The sequence below is a fragment of the Condylura cristata genome, unplaced genomic scaffold (assembly GCF_000260355.1).
Source record: "Condylura cristata isolate star-nosed mole 26May11 unplaced genomic scaffold, ConCri1.0 scaffold00029, whole genome shotgun sequence".
Classification (NCBI taxonomy): Eukaryota; Metazoa; Chordata; class Mammalia; order Eulipotyphla; family Talpidae; genus Condylura; species Condylura cristata.
The window spans coordinates 1,826,341-1,843,748 of record NW_004567130.1 but is presented as its reverse complement, the minus strand read 5'-3'; the positions used below and the strand labels follow the sequence as shown (position 1 = coordinate 1,843,748).

Genomic DNA, 17,408 nt, shown 5'->3' with positions numbered 1-17,408 from the left:
AGCAATGCTGCTAGCTGCCACAGGTCCTCAGGAGAGCTGCTGAGGACATTTAGCTGTGAATGTTGCCACACAGGCAAATCTGGTCCTTGGAGAGCTACACTCTAGGAAGCCACAGGTGAGCAAAACACAGAGCTCACTGTACTGGCCCCAGTGCATGGCCTGGTGCTAAGGTTCTGTTAGGTCCTTCAACAGCTGTAGAACCCGCTGCCTCAGAGGGGCAGAAGCTGCCCACTAAGTGGCCGTAAGTGAGAACGATGCCGAAGGGGAGAGAGCATTGCATTTCTAACCAGAGCAGGTACAGGGGCTTAGCCAAAACCAGGCTGCTGGGAGGTGAGAACTGGCTTTGCAGTTAGGTCGGTTCTAATCCCCTTGAACCCCACTCCCCACATGAAGCACAGGGCATTCATCAAAAGCATCTTAGGAAGCAGGGTGGAGATGACGCTAGTTGGGTCCCCATGTGTGACAAGATTTAGCAGCAGGTTTCTGCATTGACTCTTATTTATTTTTTACTCTCTTATTTTTTAAAGATTTGTTTATTTATACACACAAGAATGAGGATGTAGGCCAGAGGTGTGGAGGGAGTGAGAGGACTCACCAGAGTCAGAGTGGGGAACAGGTGGATTAACCAAAATACTCTGCTGAGGGGAGCAGCGGGGAGACAAAAGAGAGGTCTTCTGCGCCACGTGGGTCAGCTCCCCAGCTGGGGAGCAAACTCATGTGGCTGGTGATTGCTTGAAAGCACTGAGACTAAACCCCTACGCCACCAGGGAGGCCCCCATATCAGTTTTTTGGTGTGACACCAAACCTCTCCACCAGCAGCCAAACAAACCTCAGGCCAGGTTAACACTCTTGTAGTTTATATTTTTCAGCCAAGCAGCCCTCGGGGACCCCCAAATCTTGGCAGAACATGCAAGTGGTCAACCTGCCCTGCATGTCACTTAGGATCAGGGTTCCCCACCAAGTGACTCACCACCTTCCTCCTCAAGGCCTGGTCCCTGTCTCCCTCTCTGCTCCCCTCCACTGCATGTGACACACTTCCTGCCTGCGTGGCGGAGAGGATGCTCCCCACGCCGTCCCTTGGTTACTTCTAGAAATTGAAACACCAGCACAAAGCCCAAGGCCAGCTTTCCAGAAATTCTGAGGCTGCTGCAGGGTAAGAGGGAGGAAACTTGAAACCAAAACACCCCAGAAAGCAGGTGACATTGACTGGCAAGGGAGCTACATTTAGGGGTCCTGGGGAAGCTTGTTCGCTAATGTCAAGGAAGGAGGCCGCCCTCCGCAGACACGGCCATTAAAAGCATGGCCCATCCTCTCCCTGCCTTCTGTTGGTGGTGTTTATTGTGATACTGGAGCGGAGGAAAAGAACACTGATTATTTTCAAAAACGATGCCCAGCTTGTGCCAGGAGGGTTCCATGTCACACTTAATGAAGCTGCATTGCACTGATGTAGCTAGAGTTCTGCAGATATTAAAAAGGTTTCTCCTGGATGTACGAGCTATGGTACAAAAATACATTTTCCACGTACAAAAGAGATGGAGGAAAGGATGACCAGGGAGGCGAGACACCCTACAAGCTTCCTAGAAAAAGGGGGAAAAGTCAAACACCCAAATATACCCACACAAAAGCCAAGTTTAGGCCTTAAACAGCCAGATATTTAGACCTAACATCTAGAATTTCTAACAGATTTCAAAGAATATTCTCCCATGAAGTGACTTCCAAACAGAGCATACGTTCTCAATAGACTTCGACCCCTCGAGTATAGCAAGGTCTAGGCTTAGCTAACCTGGAAAGCCCAGTGCCAATGCCGGACAGCTCTCACCGGTGCCCTGCAATCCAGACTTACTAGGACTTAAAATGTGTTTCAGGTCTAGACCTCAGGACAGCCTTTGGGAGTTCACTTGGGAGGGTGCAGGGAGGGAGGGGTGGCTATTCTCTCCAGACCAGAAGTTTAGAAGCTTCTGGAGAAAATGCCAGCTTCCCTGATTAACAGATGCAGGCAACTGTCAGTGTCGGGCAGGCTGACACACGCAGGCCAAATGCAGGGAGGGAGGGGGCAGAGCGAACCTCCCTGGGGTCATTTACGCCTGGTGCTAGACAGATGTGTCTCTTAGGGTCTGTGACAAAATCAAAATGATTTCAATCCAGAAACCATAGGATTAAGATTTCCCCCCCAGCAAATCTAGAGAGCTGGAAGTGAACCCAATACAGGAGAACTGGGGCCCCATTGTATGCACCTTAAAAGTCACAGCTGTGATAAGCAAACTCCAACACCTCTACTGCAGCTTCCCAGATACAGTTACGGGAAGTAAAGCCTCACAAAGACATGGCATGAGCAGGGCCTCTCCAGGGGTCATGGGACCAGATTGGCTCCACCCCATCTGTAGGGGTCGCTGAAAATCTGCAGGTGGGGATCTGTGATGGGGGGCTGCCAGGGTGTTCAGGAGCAGGGAGCGCTGTGGAGACAGTGGCGACCCCCTTCAGTCTCCAAAGCTGCTTTCCCCTGCCCTGTGGGTCCTGATGCTTCTCTTCACCTGGGGTCCAGAAGGGGCTTCCCCAGTGCCACCTAAACAAGGACCACAGATTCAGGGCAAAAAGCACCTAACACAGGTGTTAAAGAAATTCCAGGAAAAACAACTCAGATCTTCCCCAAGTCTTGTTTAGTGCTGCCTATGGTTCCTGAGGATTCTTTATAAGCAGCAACGGGCTGGGAAATGTTATTAGCTGCTACAGTCTGTAACCCTTCCAGGGTCCTGCAACGACCATAACAGAGCATAACAAAACCAACAACAACAACAAAAAACCCCACCCCTGAAGAGTGTATCTTCCCTAAATGGGCCTCGCAGGCAAATGGCAGTCAGGGCACACACTCCACCGTGAGCACCAGCCTACACCCCGACTCTCCCCACCCCCCAGCATTTCCTTGCCTGCTCCATGAATTTTCTTTTACAAAAGGTTGAGGTTAAAATACATCTAAGTACAGAGGAGAGGGAAAAAACTAGGGTTTTCTAACCAATGATTTGTCAACATAACAACAGGATCGTGGGGCGCTGGCTGGGTCATCGGGCTCCTGAAATGGGGGTTCGACTAGGAGCCCAACCCACATCAGAAGGGACACTTGGTCAGCACCAACCAAGTGGACCGGAAAGTGAGGCTCATCTCACCACGGGGAACACGAGAAGCACACAAGATTCCACCCAGCACCCCTACGGGTGGAAACCCAGGCTTGTGTGGAGTCTCTGCCACCAGATCTGCGTATTGCCCCCCACCCCCCGCCCCGGCTGGAATACACTTGACTTGATCTGCCTTTATTAAAAAACCTTACAAAAGATGTATTGAAATGCTTGAAAAAAGTAACTTTATGCTCTATACAGATAAACCTCTCTTGCTGTACAGCTACTAGGAGTAATCGCCTTTGTTGAAAAAATACGCTTTTCCCCCACTCACATGAGTCGTGGGCAGATCTACACAAACCACCTCTCTCCCCACCGGGGACATGTCCCAGGCGCCGTCACGTGGCCGGAAAGACCCCCCCAGAGCGCCCCTCTCTTGCTCAGGAATGTTTATTACGACTGTTTGGGGGTCGGGGTTCTCTTCTTCCTCCTTTTCTTCTGCTTCCTGAGCGGGGGCGCGGGAGCGGGGGGCACCGGCCGGCTGGCTGATTGTCACTTGCTGTTGGAGTGGTCGAGGGTCTCCAGCACCCGGTTGAGGCGGATGTTGAGCAGTCTGACCTGGCTCTCCAGGTGCTCCAGCTTCTCCTCCACGCTGGGCCCGCTGGGCCCGCTGCGCCAGTACAAGCCCATGGGCCCGGTCATGAAGTAGACGGCCACCACCAGGCACAGGGGTAGCACCGCGCCCTCTGGCTCGCCCTCATACTTGTGCAGGATGTACACACACGACATGGAGAACAGGAGGACGCGGGCCACCCAGAAGAAGCGGCCAAACAACACGTGCAGGACACTGAAGGTGAAGCCCAGCACCAGGGACAGGAACCAGTAGGCCAGGAGGACGACGCCTACCAGCAGGAGGGCACGGGCTGGGCTGCTGGCCACGGAGGATGGGCTGAAGTACTGGGAGAGGTTGGAGACTGTGGGAAGGAAGAGAGAGAAACTGTGGTTACAGGCGGCCAGGGCTGGGCACCTCAGCTCGCGGCCGGGCCTGGTAATGACCCGAGGAACTAACGGGAACTGCCTCAGTGACCTACATACTCTCAGCACGTGTGGCTAATTTTCCTTCCTCCCATAGGAGCCAATGGCCAGCTTCAGGCCAGGCCCAGGATTGCCTAGGACAATGGCATTTCTCATCTCATCTGGCAGCTCCATGACGAAGCTTTGGTCAAGGAGAGGTAAGCTGCAGTGTTTTGTGACTACTTCAAGGGATTTTTCCTTAAAAATAGTGGAAATGTGCCCTTTACCTCTTCTCCTGCCTGCTGGAATTTGGATGCGATGGCTGGAGTAGGAGCAGCTGTCTCGGACCATGAGGGAAAGGAAGTCACCTATTAGGGAGCAATAACATGGAAGGCACCTCGGGCTCAAGGACGACGTGCTACACGGTCACCTACCTGCGGTCTTTCACATAAGAGAAATAAACTTCCATCTTGTTTAAGCTGCTGTTATTTGGGGCCTCTGTTACTCACAGTCAAACCTAATCGTAACTGGTACACACACATGAAGTTCCATCTTAACAATGGAGGAGTTGCATCTTCTGTGTGCCCAACTTAAGAAAATTTTCAAATAGAAAAGTTAAGAGAACAGTAAAATACTTCTACTGAAACTACCTAGGTTTAACGATTGTTAATATCTGCCACATTTTGCTTCATCCCTCATGTCATGTTCATTTTTTTTACTAGACCATTTTAATTATACACAGGTCATACTTCAAAGATCACCTCCCCCTTCCCCATTTCACTAAGATCAAACTGTCTGTATAAGTACAGAATAAAGACTTACATAGACTGAAATAATCACCACTGTGAGTTCAGTTAACATCTGCCTTTCCATATACTAACAAATGAGAGAAAAAAGTGTTTTTTACATTGTAATGAGAATACTATGGATCGACGGATCACACAGCAGTGCCAGCTATGGTCACCTTATTGTATATGACATCCCCAGCACTTACTGACCCTAAGCTGGGAGTTTATACCCACTGGCCACTTTCATACAATCCTCCCATCCCCACCCTCATCTCTGGCAACCACAAATCTGATGTCTTTTCCTGAGTAATTTCCTTCTTAGATTCCACGTGTAAGTAAGATCACCAGTATTTATCTTTCTTTGACTTGTTTCACTCAGCATAATTCCCTCGAGGTTCATCTATGTTGTATGAATGGCAAATCTTCTTTCTTCTGGCTATATAATATTCCACTGCAGATAGACACCATATGTTCATCTGATGATGAAGGTTGTGTCCATTTCTTGGCTATTGTGGATAATCCTGCCATGGATGTGAGGTTGTAAGTATCTTTTTAACTTAGTGTTTTCATTTCCTTTGGCTATATCCCCAGAAGAACAACTGCTGGATCAAAGGGTAGGTCTATCTTAGAATTTCTGAGGGATCTCCATTCTGTCTCCCATGAAGGCCACATCAATCTACAATCCCACCCATAAAGCACAAGGGTTCCTTCCTCCCCTCCAGCATTTATTTCATGCCCGAGGAGGGCCATTTACAAAGGTGTGAGGCAATTTCTCCTTGTGGTTTGGATTTGCATTTTCCTAAATATTCGTGATGCTTAGTGCATTCCTGGGTCCCTGGTGTGCATTTGTCAATCTTTCAGGGAAAAAAGCTCATCCAGGTCTTTGCCCGTTTCAACTGTATTATTTGTTTGTTTTCCACTGAGTTGTATGACTTGTTGATGATATACTTGGATAGTAACCCCTCAACAGATATTGGGTTTGCAAATGTGGTTCTCCATTCAACTAGTTGTTTTCTCATTTTGTTGATGATTTTTGGGGGGCTTGCTTTCTTGTTTCCATTGTGCAGAATTCTTTTTGATTGATATCATTCTACTTGTTGTTTTTTTTTTTAAGATTTATTTATTTATTCATACAGAACTGGGGTACAGGCCAGAGATGCGGAGGGTGAGAGGATTCACCAGAGACAGAGTAGGGAGCAGAAAGGCCAACTGACGAAGTACACTGCTGAGGGGAGCAGCGGGCAGGTCAGGAGAGGTCTGCCACGCCATGTGGTCTCCTCCGGGGGCAGGCGGGAATTGAACTCATGCGGAAGTGGCTTAAGCTTCTTTGTGCAGTGCTTTTACCCGCTGCGCCACCAGGGAGGGCCTGTTTTTTATTTTATCAGTTGTGCTTTAGGGTTTGATCCAAAAAGTCATGGCTATGACCCATGTTAAGAAGCTTATCACCTGGGGGGAGAGAATTTCACTGGACTATGGTGATGGCACATCGGTGACTGGTGATGGGAAACCCAAGGGGACTGCAACTGAGATGGAAACACAAAAATATGTAAAAATAAACTATTATACAATTTTTAAAAAAAGTTTATCACCTACATGTTCTTCTAGTTTTATGGTTTCCAGTCTTATATTTAAGTTTTTGATCTATTTCAAGTTAATTTTTGTGAATGGTAAAAGATAGGGGAGTAGTTTCATTTTTTTTATGTGTGAATATTCAATTTGTCTAGCATAAATTATTAAAGAAACTCTTTCTCCATCCTTGACAAACACTAGTTGATATTTGTTGACCACCTACGTGTCTGTTTATATCTTAGGTCTCCATTCTATTCTACTGATTTGTCTATTTTTTACACCCATATCATACTGTTTTGAGTATTACAGCTTTATAATATAACTTGAAGCCAGGACATGTGATGCCTCCACCTTTGTGCTTTCTCAGAATTACTTGGGGTCTTTGTGGTTGTAAATAAATGTTAGAATTTTGTTTTTTATAGAAAATCTCAATGGAATTATGATAGGAATTGCATTGACTGTTCAGATGGACTTGGGTAATATGGATCTTTGAATATTATTAATCCTTCCAATCTATAAGCAGGGACACGTTTCCATTATCTGTGTCCTGATTTCCTTCGTTAACATCTTACAATTTTTAGAGTAGGGAGCTCTAACCTCCTTAGTTAAATTTATTTCTAAGTTCTAATTGTTGATGGGGTCACTTTTTAATTTCCTTTCCAGATAATCTGTTGTTAGCACATTGAGACACTACTGATTTCTACATGTTAACCTTGTGCAACTTTACTGAATTTGTTGATTAGATCTAACAGTTTAGATGGAGTCTGTAGGATTTTCTATATATAAAAATTCTGTAAAATTTAGGATTTCTATATATAAAGTTTCACTTCTTCCTTCCCAATTTGGACGTATTTCATTTTTACAAAATTAAAATAACATTCTTCCCACAACCATGAAACTACCTTCATGCCTGTGAATATTAAATTCCGTAACATCTTTCATATTTCTTCAATTATCCAGGAACACAGAGCGATGCCTCCTCATACCCACCCATCAGGACCCATCACAGTTCACGCAGGGTCACTGGTCATGCCGCATCAGTCTTTCATCTAACTCCAAAAGCCAGGAGGACCTCTCAGAAAGTCCTATGCTCTGGATTTGTCTGTTTCCTTGTGGTGTTGGAGAGGAGACAGAGGCAGGGCGCATTTAATCGACACCAGTGGTTCTCAAACTGACATGTGCATCAGCACCCCAATAGGACCGTGGCCATGGGGCCCCCCAAACAATGTCTCTCACCAGCTCCCAGGGCTCTGCCATGCTGCTCTGTGGGTCTCGCATTGAGCACCATGGGCCGGTGCCCAATCAATTCTATATCTTAGAGGGTGAGAGGAATGGGGGCAAACTGTGACACCAGTATTTGGGGTGGGTGAATGTGGAACCAGAACACCTGAAGCTGGGGTTTCTCAGGCCTCCAGGTACACCAACAATACGAATACCCATCTTAGTACCCCCAAAGGCAGATTGCCCCACATGTTGGCTGCTCATAAACAGCAACCTGGCCCAGAACTGAAAGTGTGGTATCCCCCAGGACTCCCCAAAATCTATTGTCTCCCCCTAGGTGCCAACCAGAGGCAGAGGGAGCACTTTGAATATGGTTTTGACTCTGGCATTGATGTTCACACATAACCTCTGCAGATGAGATTTAACCCAATCTTTCAACCTCAGGATCCCAGGAGGATTTATTTACATAGTTTCTGCCTCTTTATATTTACCATATTAGAAACTAATGTCAACATCTGATAAATTCTTAAAAAAGAAAAAGGCATTGTGGCTCCGTATTTGAATATGCCCTGTGCTTTCATACTATTTTTCATTCCTTTTGTCCAGTTTTATTGAAAAGTAATTGAGTCACCCCTTTTAGGTCAAGGTGCGCGGCCTGTAGCTTTGATTTACGTACAGTGGACAGGTTCATTTTTATGACTTAAGAAAAAAAGACAATTTTCTTCAGAGCAGTTTCAGGTTCATAGCATGGGAAGCACAGGTTTTTAGTACATTTTAATCATTGCTGTTTCTCATTCATTTAAAACTACAAAGACTCCATTATCAGTTAACAAAATCTATTTTTCACAGAAAACAATGTTCCCCAGACAAAGGGGTAGTGAGAAGAGAGGCGTTGTTTCACACTTCTGCAAATCTCCTTAGTGTCTGCTTTATGAGAAGAAGCTGAATATTCAACCTGCTTTTGAAGTCACAGGAACTGGGTGCCAGGCAGATGTAGGCCATGTAAGTAGCTTAAAAATTTCTGGAACCCACATGAAAGGGCAAAAATTAAGTTGAGAAAGTTATATTTGGAGGGAGGCCACCGATTCAGTCCAGAGGCATCTTCCGGCTCGTCTGGTGTATCCTGAGCGACCCCACCCTCCTCAGTGAAGAAACGTCTGCATAAGAAGTCACTGAGGTGAAAGGGTGCAGACGTGTCAGGGGCCAGTGTGGGATGGGCCCCTCTGTGACTCTTGTGACAGATGAATTATGGCTACACTGGTGTGGTGGGCAAACAGCAGTGGTGTTCCCAAGCCCCCAACACTTGCCCCTTCTCCACCACATCTTTTCACAGGGATAGAAGCATTGGCTTGGATCCATTTTCTTATTCAACCTTCTTGGTAAATAAACTTTTATAATAGTCAAGAACAAAATGAAAGGTACCTTGCTTAATCCATTATTCAAAATATAATCAACATGTCACCAGTATGAAAAAGTGATTGAAACATGTCTGGCCTCTCAGACATGCTGATGGAGAATCCAGCACAGAGGATGAGGTGCTGGCACCTGTGGCGAGGGCAGGGCAGAACTGGTACTGGATGCAGGGAGTCGAGTTTCCAGAACTATCTATCCTGAGGCACCATCGCAGTGGATTCAGCTTTCCCTTTTTTGTGGAAAGCAGCTTCGGAGAGAGTAATTCCCAGCAAAGAACACGGAGCCAGGAGATGAGCGCAGGGTTAAGTTGTGCCGTCCATCACAGAAGCCACGGTTGCGGTCACCGCCATGGCCAGGTGTGGCTACCAAGCATACAAAAGCTGCAGGTCCAAATCCAGATGCACAGGAAGTGTCAACCACACACTGGACTTCCAAGACCAAATTTCTATTTTTAGTGGACTGCTCTGGGCTAAGGAGCCTCCAGTGAACCAGCATCCTGAACATTCTGAAGAAGAAAATCAGGGGCCCTGCTCACAGAAGCATTTTATACAGAATGTCCAACTCTGGAGTAGTTTCCCATAGGTCTTTCTGCACCTTCAAGGTTCAGGCACAAACTCCTAAGGCCTTTGTGTGTTTTGGGTTTGTACAAAATAAAAGGTGGGATACTGTGGGGCGGAAGCGAGTTCTCCACCTCCGGATGTGTCGCTGCTCTTGTCTCCAATGTGGCATTTCTGTGCTCCTAGTCCTGCAGCAGGAAAATTATTTTTGTTCGCTCAGCAGAACCAGAAGGCTGAGCTTGTCATTCCAGGCTTGGGTTGGCTTCTCCAGGGATCAAAGGCCAGGGATGAGGGGTGAGTGCCGTGGGTGGGGCCTAAGGCAGGCTCTGGGTGGGGCTGCTGCAGGTCCAAGAGTCAGCGGCCCAGGAGGCCATGCCACGGCATCCTCTCAACCCCCACACGGCTGCCTCTCATCCTTCACCCGAGCAGCGAGGCGCCCTGGGTCTGGCTAAGTCTCTTATCTGAACCCAAAGGTTTAAGGCTGGAGGTGGGCTCGAGCGGCTGAGGCCCAACTGTGCCCCAGCTGCGGCCCTGGACGGCAGCTCAGCCTCAAGTCCAACCTTTGATCTATAAGCGAAGTGTCAGGGAGCGAGGCTGTGGCCCTGGCCAGGGGCGCCCTCAGATGGACGGGAACTTGAATTTCTGGAGTGTGACTTGGATAAACTCACTGGGTTCCTGGCTCAGGGCTCCTAAAACCCAATGGGTTTCCCAAACTGTGCGTGACCAGGTGCCCTGGTCATTGAAAATAAACCCCTTTCCACCCCCACCCTGGCACTTCTGTGAGTGAGGGGATTCCTGGAAGGCCCCCCAAGAATGGGAGGTGTTTCAGAGGAACCAACCACAGAATTAGAGGGTGGGAACTTCTAGTCTCGTCCTGGCCTCTGGGGAAGGGAGAGGAGGGACTGAATCCAAGGCCAGAGGTGCCTGCGTGAAGCCTGGGGCTCACGGTGCCCAGGGTGAGCATGGAGGCGGGAACTGGGGTCTGTGCCTCCTTGCCTGCATTCCTGAGGCACCCTGGGAAGGAGCTAGTGCCCCAGTGAGCAGGCTGTTTCTCCAGCCTGAGAGCAGCTCTGAGGAGTCACCCTGAGTCCTCTGCTCACAGCCAGGAGCTCAGAAGTGCAGGTGACAATCTGAGTGGGACCCTTGACCCATGGGCTCAACGCCCTGGGCGCTGGTGTCACTATGGAGCTTCATTTGTCCACGTCTGGTCAGTGTCAGTGGAGAGGAGAGTGAACTGCTTGGTGGATGGCAGACATGGTGGGGGATCTGGGAGGCCAAGATGGCATGGGCTCACATGGACCCCCTGCTCTCCCTCTGCAAGCCTGGGACCAGACCCCGACTGCCTCAGCCCAGAGACTTCACATGTGCCGTCGTCACAGGAGGGATGCTCAGGGTCCCTCGAGTGCCCCCTCCAGACCCCCTCCAGAGGGTGGTATTTGTGAGAGCCATTCCACAAACACCCCCCCCCCCGAACACCTACCATCGAGTCCAAGAACATCCAAGACGTCCGTCCAGACTTTCCACATAGTCTCCACAAACATGTCGACTCCCAGCACAAACCTCTCGGTCAGCCTGGTCAGGAACTGCAGAGACAAGAGAATGGTTACTGCCGGCCTGGCCAGTCCCCGCCCCCCAGTCCACAAACCATATCTTACTTGTCAGGGGGAGCACGGGGAGGAGGAGGGGCGAGGAAGGCTGCATCTGGAGGCGCCCACCAGCCAGGGACAGGGGTTCCGCAGAGTGAGCTACTAAGTTTCTGGAGGCCACGTCCCCATTCTCCAGGTGGCCGGAGCCTGGGCACTGACGGAGCAACCCTGGACTTAGAACAGGGGCTCTCACACCTGAGTGTCCTGGCGCCTGCGGCTCTGGCTTTGGGGCCCAGCAGCTTCAGGTGTGTATTCACTCTGAGCCCAGTGAGAAGGACTCGCACCCTGCACCCAGCCCCTTCAGGAAGCACCATCACCACCACCGCCACCTCTCAAGGTGCCGGGTGAGCACAACACACAGCTATGCGCCTCTGCAGGGGGAGGCGCACTGTGGCTTTTCTCGGGGGCATTCTGTCCTGGGGAGACCCGAGTCTGGGCCGTGCAGAGCAGCCTCTTGCTTTGTAACAACAGCACTACTAGGTGTGCTCCCGGCTGCAGAGCAGGCGACTGGACGTCCTCCTGCTTGGACAGATCCCAGGACAGGAGGGAGAGGGGCAGTCACGGGAATGGAGGACCCGGTGACTTCTGCACCAGCCGTGCTAGACAGAGGCTGGGCAGGGGCTTGGGTGGTCAGTTCCAGTCCAGCTCCACCATCCACCCAGGCGGGTAAGGGTGGTCGACTCTATCACCTATCTGTCAGGGCTCTGTCTGACAAAGGAGATGGTAGTACCTGCTTCAGCAACACCCTAGGGCTGTGGGTACACAGGACTGCAAAGCCCCCGGCACCTGGGATTCTGCAGAAGCACTGACTCTGGAAGGTAGTGCTAGGATGGAGGAGCAGCAGCCCTCAGGGATGGGGGAGGGGGAGGAAACCAGCCCTGCCTCCCCCGCAGAGCGGTAGTTTCTGGCCATAAAGGACACAGGCCCCGCCTGCCTCTTTATCAGCGAACCCAGAAGCAAGAGGCCCAACAGGCAGGACCCCATTCCACGCAGAGTCTGGGGCGGGCACCCCACGGAGGCAGAGAGCAGACTAGATTGCCAGGGGCAGCAGAGGGGGCCATCCAAGGCCCGGGGGTTCTCTCAGGGCGCTGAAATAGCTGCGGTGGAGGTGGGCAGCTCAGCTCACAACCACAGCATTACACGCTGGGGCAGCTTGCACTGTGTGTGAACGGCCCCCGTCAAAGCTGCTGCTAAAAAATGGAAGGATTTAAGAAGGTGATGCTAGGACTGGCATTTGGAAGAGCCTTGTGGAAATTGCCAGGAAGAAGCGTGGTGGTGGGGGGGGCAAAGGGGGCTGGGAGACACAGGTGTGCTGCATGTGTCTGGCCCTCTTTTTTAGGAGCTTCCCCACCTTGTCATTTACATACCAGGAGACTCCTGTCTTTGAAGTGTGTGCCTCGGCTTTTATAACATTCTCAAGGCTGCTAGGTCATGACCACTGTTGGTCATGACCACTGTCCGATTTAGAGCACTCAGCACCCCAGGAGGAGCCTGTCCCAACTGCAGCCACCCCACCCCACCCCCAGGCAGCCTCTCCTTCCTGTCCCATGGCCCTGCGGCCCTGCGGGGCAGCACTGGCTCTGTTCCCATCCATGTCGGGTCAGGCCTGGCCCTCTCCAGCGTGGCACCTCCCCTCTCTTATCCTAATCCTTTGAAGAATGAATGACATATACTTTCGTTCACAGAACCATTTTTATAATCTGCCAAAATATGGGGGGAAAAGGCTCCTGCCACAAGAAAAGGGCCTCGGGGCTTTAAATGAGCCCCCACCCCCCCTCATGGGGTGGGAGAGGCAGGACCTGTCCCTAGAGCCAACACTCTGAACTTCTCTGGCCTCAGTTTCCTCTGCTATTGGCCAGGCGGAAAGGATGCTGCACTCAAGGGCCTGGGGACAGCACCCCCAAGGACAGAGGCCTGGCCCTTGCCCCAGGCTGGGCCATCAGCAACCCCCACCCTGTGAGTCCTCAAGTAGATGCACAGAAACCTGACACCCCTGAGCCACGGCCACCCTGAAACCAGGTGGGTGGCAGCGGGGGTGGAGGGCACTGTGGGGCTGGCACTGTGAGCCACCAGGGACACCCTGACCACATCACCTGCTGAAGCGGGCCCTCCAAGGGGTACGCCCCAAATCTTCATCTTGACCAGTACCTAGAATGTGGGGTGCTGGCGACAGGCCTTAGAGATGATACAGGTCAGTGAGGGGGTAAGGGCAGCTACTCCTCCATGTCTGGTCCTTGACCAGAGGAGGTCAGTGAGGACGTAGCAAGAAGCAGGCGGGTTGCACACAAGGAGGGAGGTCTCTCCCTCCCAGGAAGACCAGCCCTGCCCACACCCGAGTCTCAGGTTCCTGGAAAAGTCCTGATGCTTAAGCTGTCCGGTCTGGTGACTTTGCTATGGCCACTGCAAGAGGTGAACACAGAGGTCATGGCAAAGCCGGTGTTCTGGGGATGCCCCAAGCCTGCTCAGAGCAGCCCCTGGAGTGTCACTGCAAGTTCAGGGGCACGCAGGGACAGTGGACGGGACACACAGGGCAGTGGACAGGACACACAGAACAGTGGAGAAGACATACAGGGCAGCGGCCAGGACACAAGGCAGTGGACAGGACACAAGGCAGTGGACAGGACACAAGGCAGTGGACAGGACACAAGGGCAGGACATATAGGACAATGAGCAGGACACACAGAACAGTGGACAGGACAGAAGGCAGCGGCCAGGACACACAGGGCAGCGGCCAGGACACACAGGACAGTGGACGGGACACAGAGACAAAGCTAAGCTGGAAAGCCCTGATGCAGGTTGGCCAGTGGGTGGCTCTCTCCTTGTGTATGCTGGACGGTTTGGAAAGTGAGGCAAGGGAGACTGGGTGAGGGACAAGGAAGGAGCCAGGAGGGCCGAAGGTCGCGATTTTATCGCCCCCTTGCAGCAGAGGCCCGGGCCCAACCCCAGGGAGGGGTGGGGATGGTGGTTTCCTGCAGTGTAACTTCTCTTCACCCCGCTACTCCTAGACACTTGCCAAGTGGCCCCAGGAAAATCAGGTGGCATGAACAAGCCTGAGAAGGAGGCGCGTTTCACAGCTCGGAGGTGCCCGGGCTTGTGCAGGGCACAGGGGGAGGCCACACCGCGCTGTGCGGACGGGGCCAAGTTGTGCGGAAGGGCAGGAGGGCAGCCGGGCACCGGGTGGGGCAGGCCGCGAGCTGGTAGAGTCCTTGCCGAAAGGGTCTCTCCCACGTCACCCTGCACACGTGGGAGGACATTTCAAAGGCAACAGGGTGCAGAGCGCAGTGGCTGACACCCTCGCGTCCTCGACGAGGGCCAGCGTCAGAGTGAGGGGCCGCGGGAGACACTGGCGCTTTCATGCCTGTGGGGGACGTCGGTGCAGAGGGGAGCCCCGCGCCCTGGGCACACCCCTGATGACAAAAAGACTCTCCCCTAAAACTGCATGTAATTGTTCACAGCAGCGTTATCACAGAAGATGAAAAGTGGAAACAGCCACAGTGAGTCAACCGCTAGCTGGGTGAAGGCAGGAAACGTGGGCTCAGGCCCGGACACGTGGAGCGGGGCTGAGCGCACAGACCAGAGCTCAGGACCCTCAGGGTGGATCAGAGACAAAGGCCAGGCGGTGGCCAGGCTGGGGGAGGGCAGCAGTGACAGCGGAGGGGTCCGTCCCTTGTCTGGGGGCGTGGCAAGCTCTCAAATGGCTTAGGGCCAGCTGGACAGCAGCTGAGTGACCAGTGAGCTGTGGTGGCATCCCACGTGTAGCCTGATGAAAGGAAAATGATAACCGGCCTGTATTCTCCCAAAATGTCACACCAGAAAAGCCCCCAAGCATGAAGACCCCAGGACAGACTAGGAGGTCTGGGAAGCAGACCGGCCACTCTCTGGCGTGTGGGCGGCAGTGGAGACGCAGGAACTCGAGATGCCAGCCTGGGGTTCTCCAGAAGGAGCCGTGCTGATCGCAGCTCACTTGGAAGGGCTCCGCCGAAAAATTAAAAAAGAAAAAGGTGCGTCTATCACGGACAGAGAAACGTGGCTGGGAAAACAGGTGAAGCACGGGGGACCCTTCCTGAGGAGCCTCCAGCTGCCCCTCACTGTAAACCTGCAGCTCCTCTGCACTTCCAAGTTTCTGAAAACCAAGGGCCTTCCTGCTGGCCTAGGGGCTAGTCTCAGGCTATTGTGGCTGTGGCCTGAGTTTGGTCCCTGGCCAGGGAGCTGACCCACATGGGCAGCGGGCCTCTCCTGTGTCCTGCTGCTCCCCTCAGCAGTGTCTCAATGGATCTGCCTGTTCTGTGCCCCTCTCTGTATCCTCTCATTCCCACGTACCTCTGGCCTGCACACCAGTTCTTCAACACACAAAATAATTTAAAAAACAGTTTTAAATTTCTGAAAATCCAGGGCCCTCCCTGGTGGTGCAGTGGGTTAAAGCACAGCACTAAGAAGCTTAGGCCACTTCCCCATGAGTTCGATTCCCGCCTGCCCCGGAGGTGACCCTCATGGCACAGCAGACCTCTCCTGGCCCGCCCGCTGCTCCCCTCATCAGTGTACTTTGTCGATTGCCTGTTCTGCTCCCCACTCTGTCTCTGGTGAATCCTCTCACCCTCCGCATCTCTAGCCTGTACCCCAGTTCTTTATGAATAAATAAATAAATCTTTAAAAAAAAATTTCTAAAAATCCAGAGTTGGTGGCAACACGACTGTTTCCCAGGATGCATGCATGTCCAAGTCAATGCCCTTGTGTGTTTTTGTGCATTTATTTGCACTTTAAATATGTCAGTTACACCTCACAAAGCTTAAGACGCTTGTGGAAAGAAGGCCTTCAAAGTGTCAAAGTTCTTTTGCTCAAAATATTTTCTTGCAAACAGCAAACAATGCAAGTCTCAAAATAAAAAGGCCTGCAGCTCAGTGGGAAAATGGCAAACAAAACAAAAGGCAGTTTCCAGAAAAGAAAAGGCAGCAGATTCTGAAGCCCTGAGAAGCCCATCTAACTCAACATAGAGAAACCAAAAGGGTCCCAGAGGCTTGACTGAAGCCGGCAGGGATACAGTCAGCATTCGGGTGCCTGTGGGACCAGAACTGTGTACCGAGGTCAGGAGAGGGCAGCCCAGCGCACATGGTCAGTCGGGGAGTGGAATCTTGGGGCGTGGGAGCAGGACAATCCACTTCAAGAACTGCGCTTCTCACCAGGGTGCTCTCTGAGTGACAGTGCGTGAAGAAAAGCACACCTATTACACTGCAATTAAAGATGTTAGCAGGGGGCATCCCTGGTGGTGCAGGGGTTGTCTCAGCACTATGAGGCTATCAGCAGCCCAGTGGCATGAGTCCCCGGCCAGGAAGCTGACCCACCAGGCACAGCAAACCACTCCTGTCTCCCTGACACTCCCCTCAGCTGTTGATTTTAGTGGATCCGCCTGTTCTGCTCCCTACTCTGTCTCTGGTGAGTCCTCTCACCACCCCCTCCCACAGTGGTCCTGACCTGAGCCCCAGCTCTTATATGTATTTAAAAAAAAAAAAGTTAGCAACGCCCAAACCCTGACTCAGCAACAACATTCCTAGCAACCCACGGCGTCCCTGATGTGCACACACACAGTGTTCTGGTGCCTGGGCTTAGTTTTTAGACAGGAAACGGCAAAACGGTAACCAGCAGGGGCGGGCTCTATAGGAGTTCTCTGCAGCTGTCCAGAAAGAAGGAAGTTCTGTACTGGCAAGTTCTGATCTCAAGAAGGTGGGGGACAGCCCATCTCCTTGATTGGGGAGATTCCATCTATCTGCTGCTCCTAAGGAGAACAGGAAATAGGGTCAGAGGAGTGAAGCAATATTTATTTTCTAACCTCTGGATGGCACCCCATGCAACTACACTTATATTTTATGAAGACATACAAAAGTATTAATCTCCTTCTGTATACAGCAAAAGAGACAGTACAAAAGACAAACAGGCATCCCATTGATTGGGAAAAATTTTCTCACACAAAACTAGGGATAAAGGATTGATCACAAAGATATATGGAGAACTGATGAAACTCAACAAAAATAAAGTAAACAACCCCATCAAAAAATGGGCAGTAGAGCTAAAAAGACACTTCTCCAAAGAGGAAAT

The 17,408-nt window shown here is 51.2% G+C and overlaps 1 protein-coding gene across 1 annotated transcript in view; it reads right to left on the bottom strand.

Annotated features, from left to right (window-relative positions):
- Positions 1-717: 717 nt before the first annotated feature.
- The window catches only part of BRI3BP (BRI3 binding protein), a 22,812-nt gene continuing 6,121 nt past the window's right edge, over positions 718-17,408 (bottom strand). Inside the window, exons 2-3 of the mRNA XM_004690633.2 lie at positions 11,153-11,255; positions 718-4,084 (exon numbers count right to left, since the gene is read on the bottom strand). Of these exons, the coding sequence (XP_004690690.1) occupies positions 3,663-4,084; positions 11,153-11,255 (525 nt within the window). The 3' untranslated portion in view covers positions 718-3,662. The remainder of the gene's footprint in view (positions 4,085-11,152; positions 11,256-17,408) is intronic.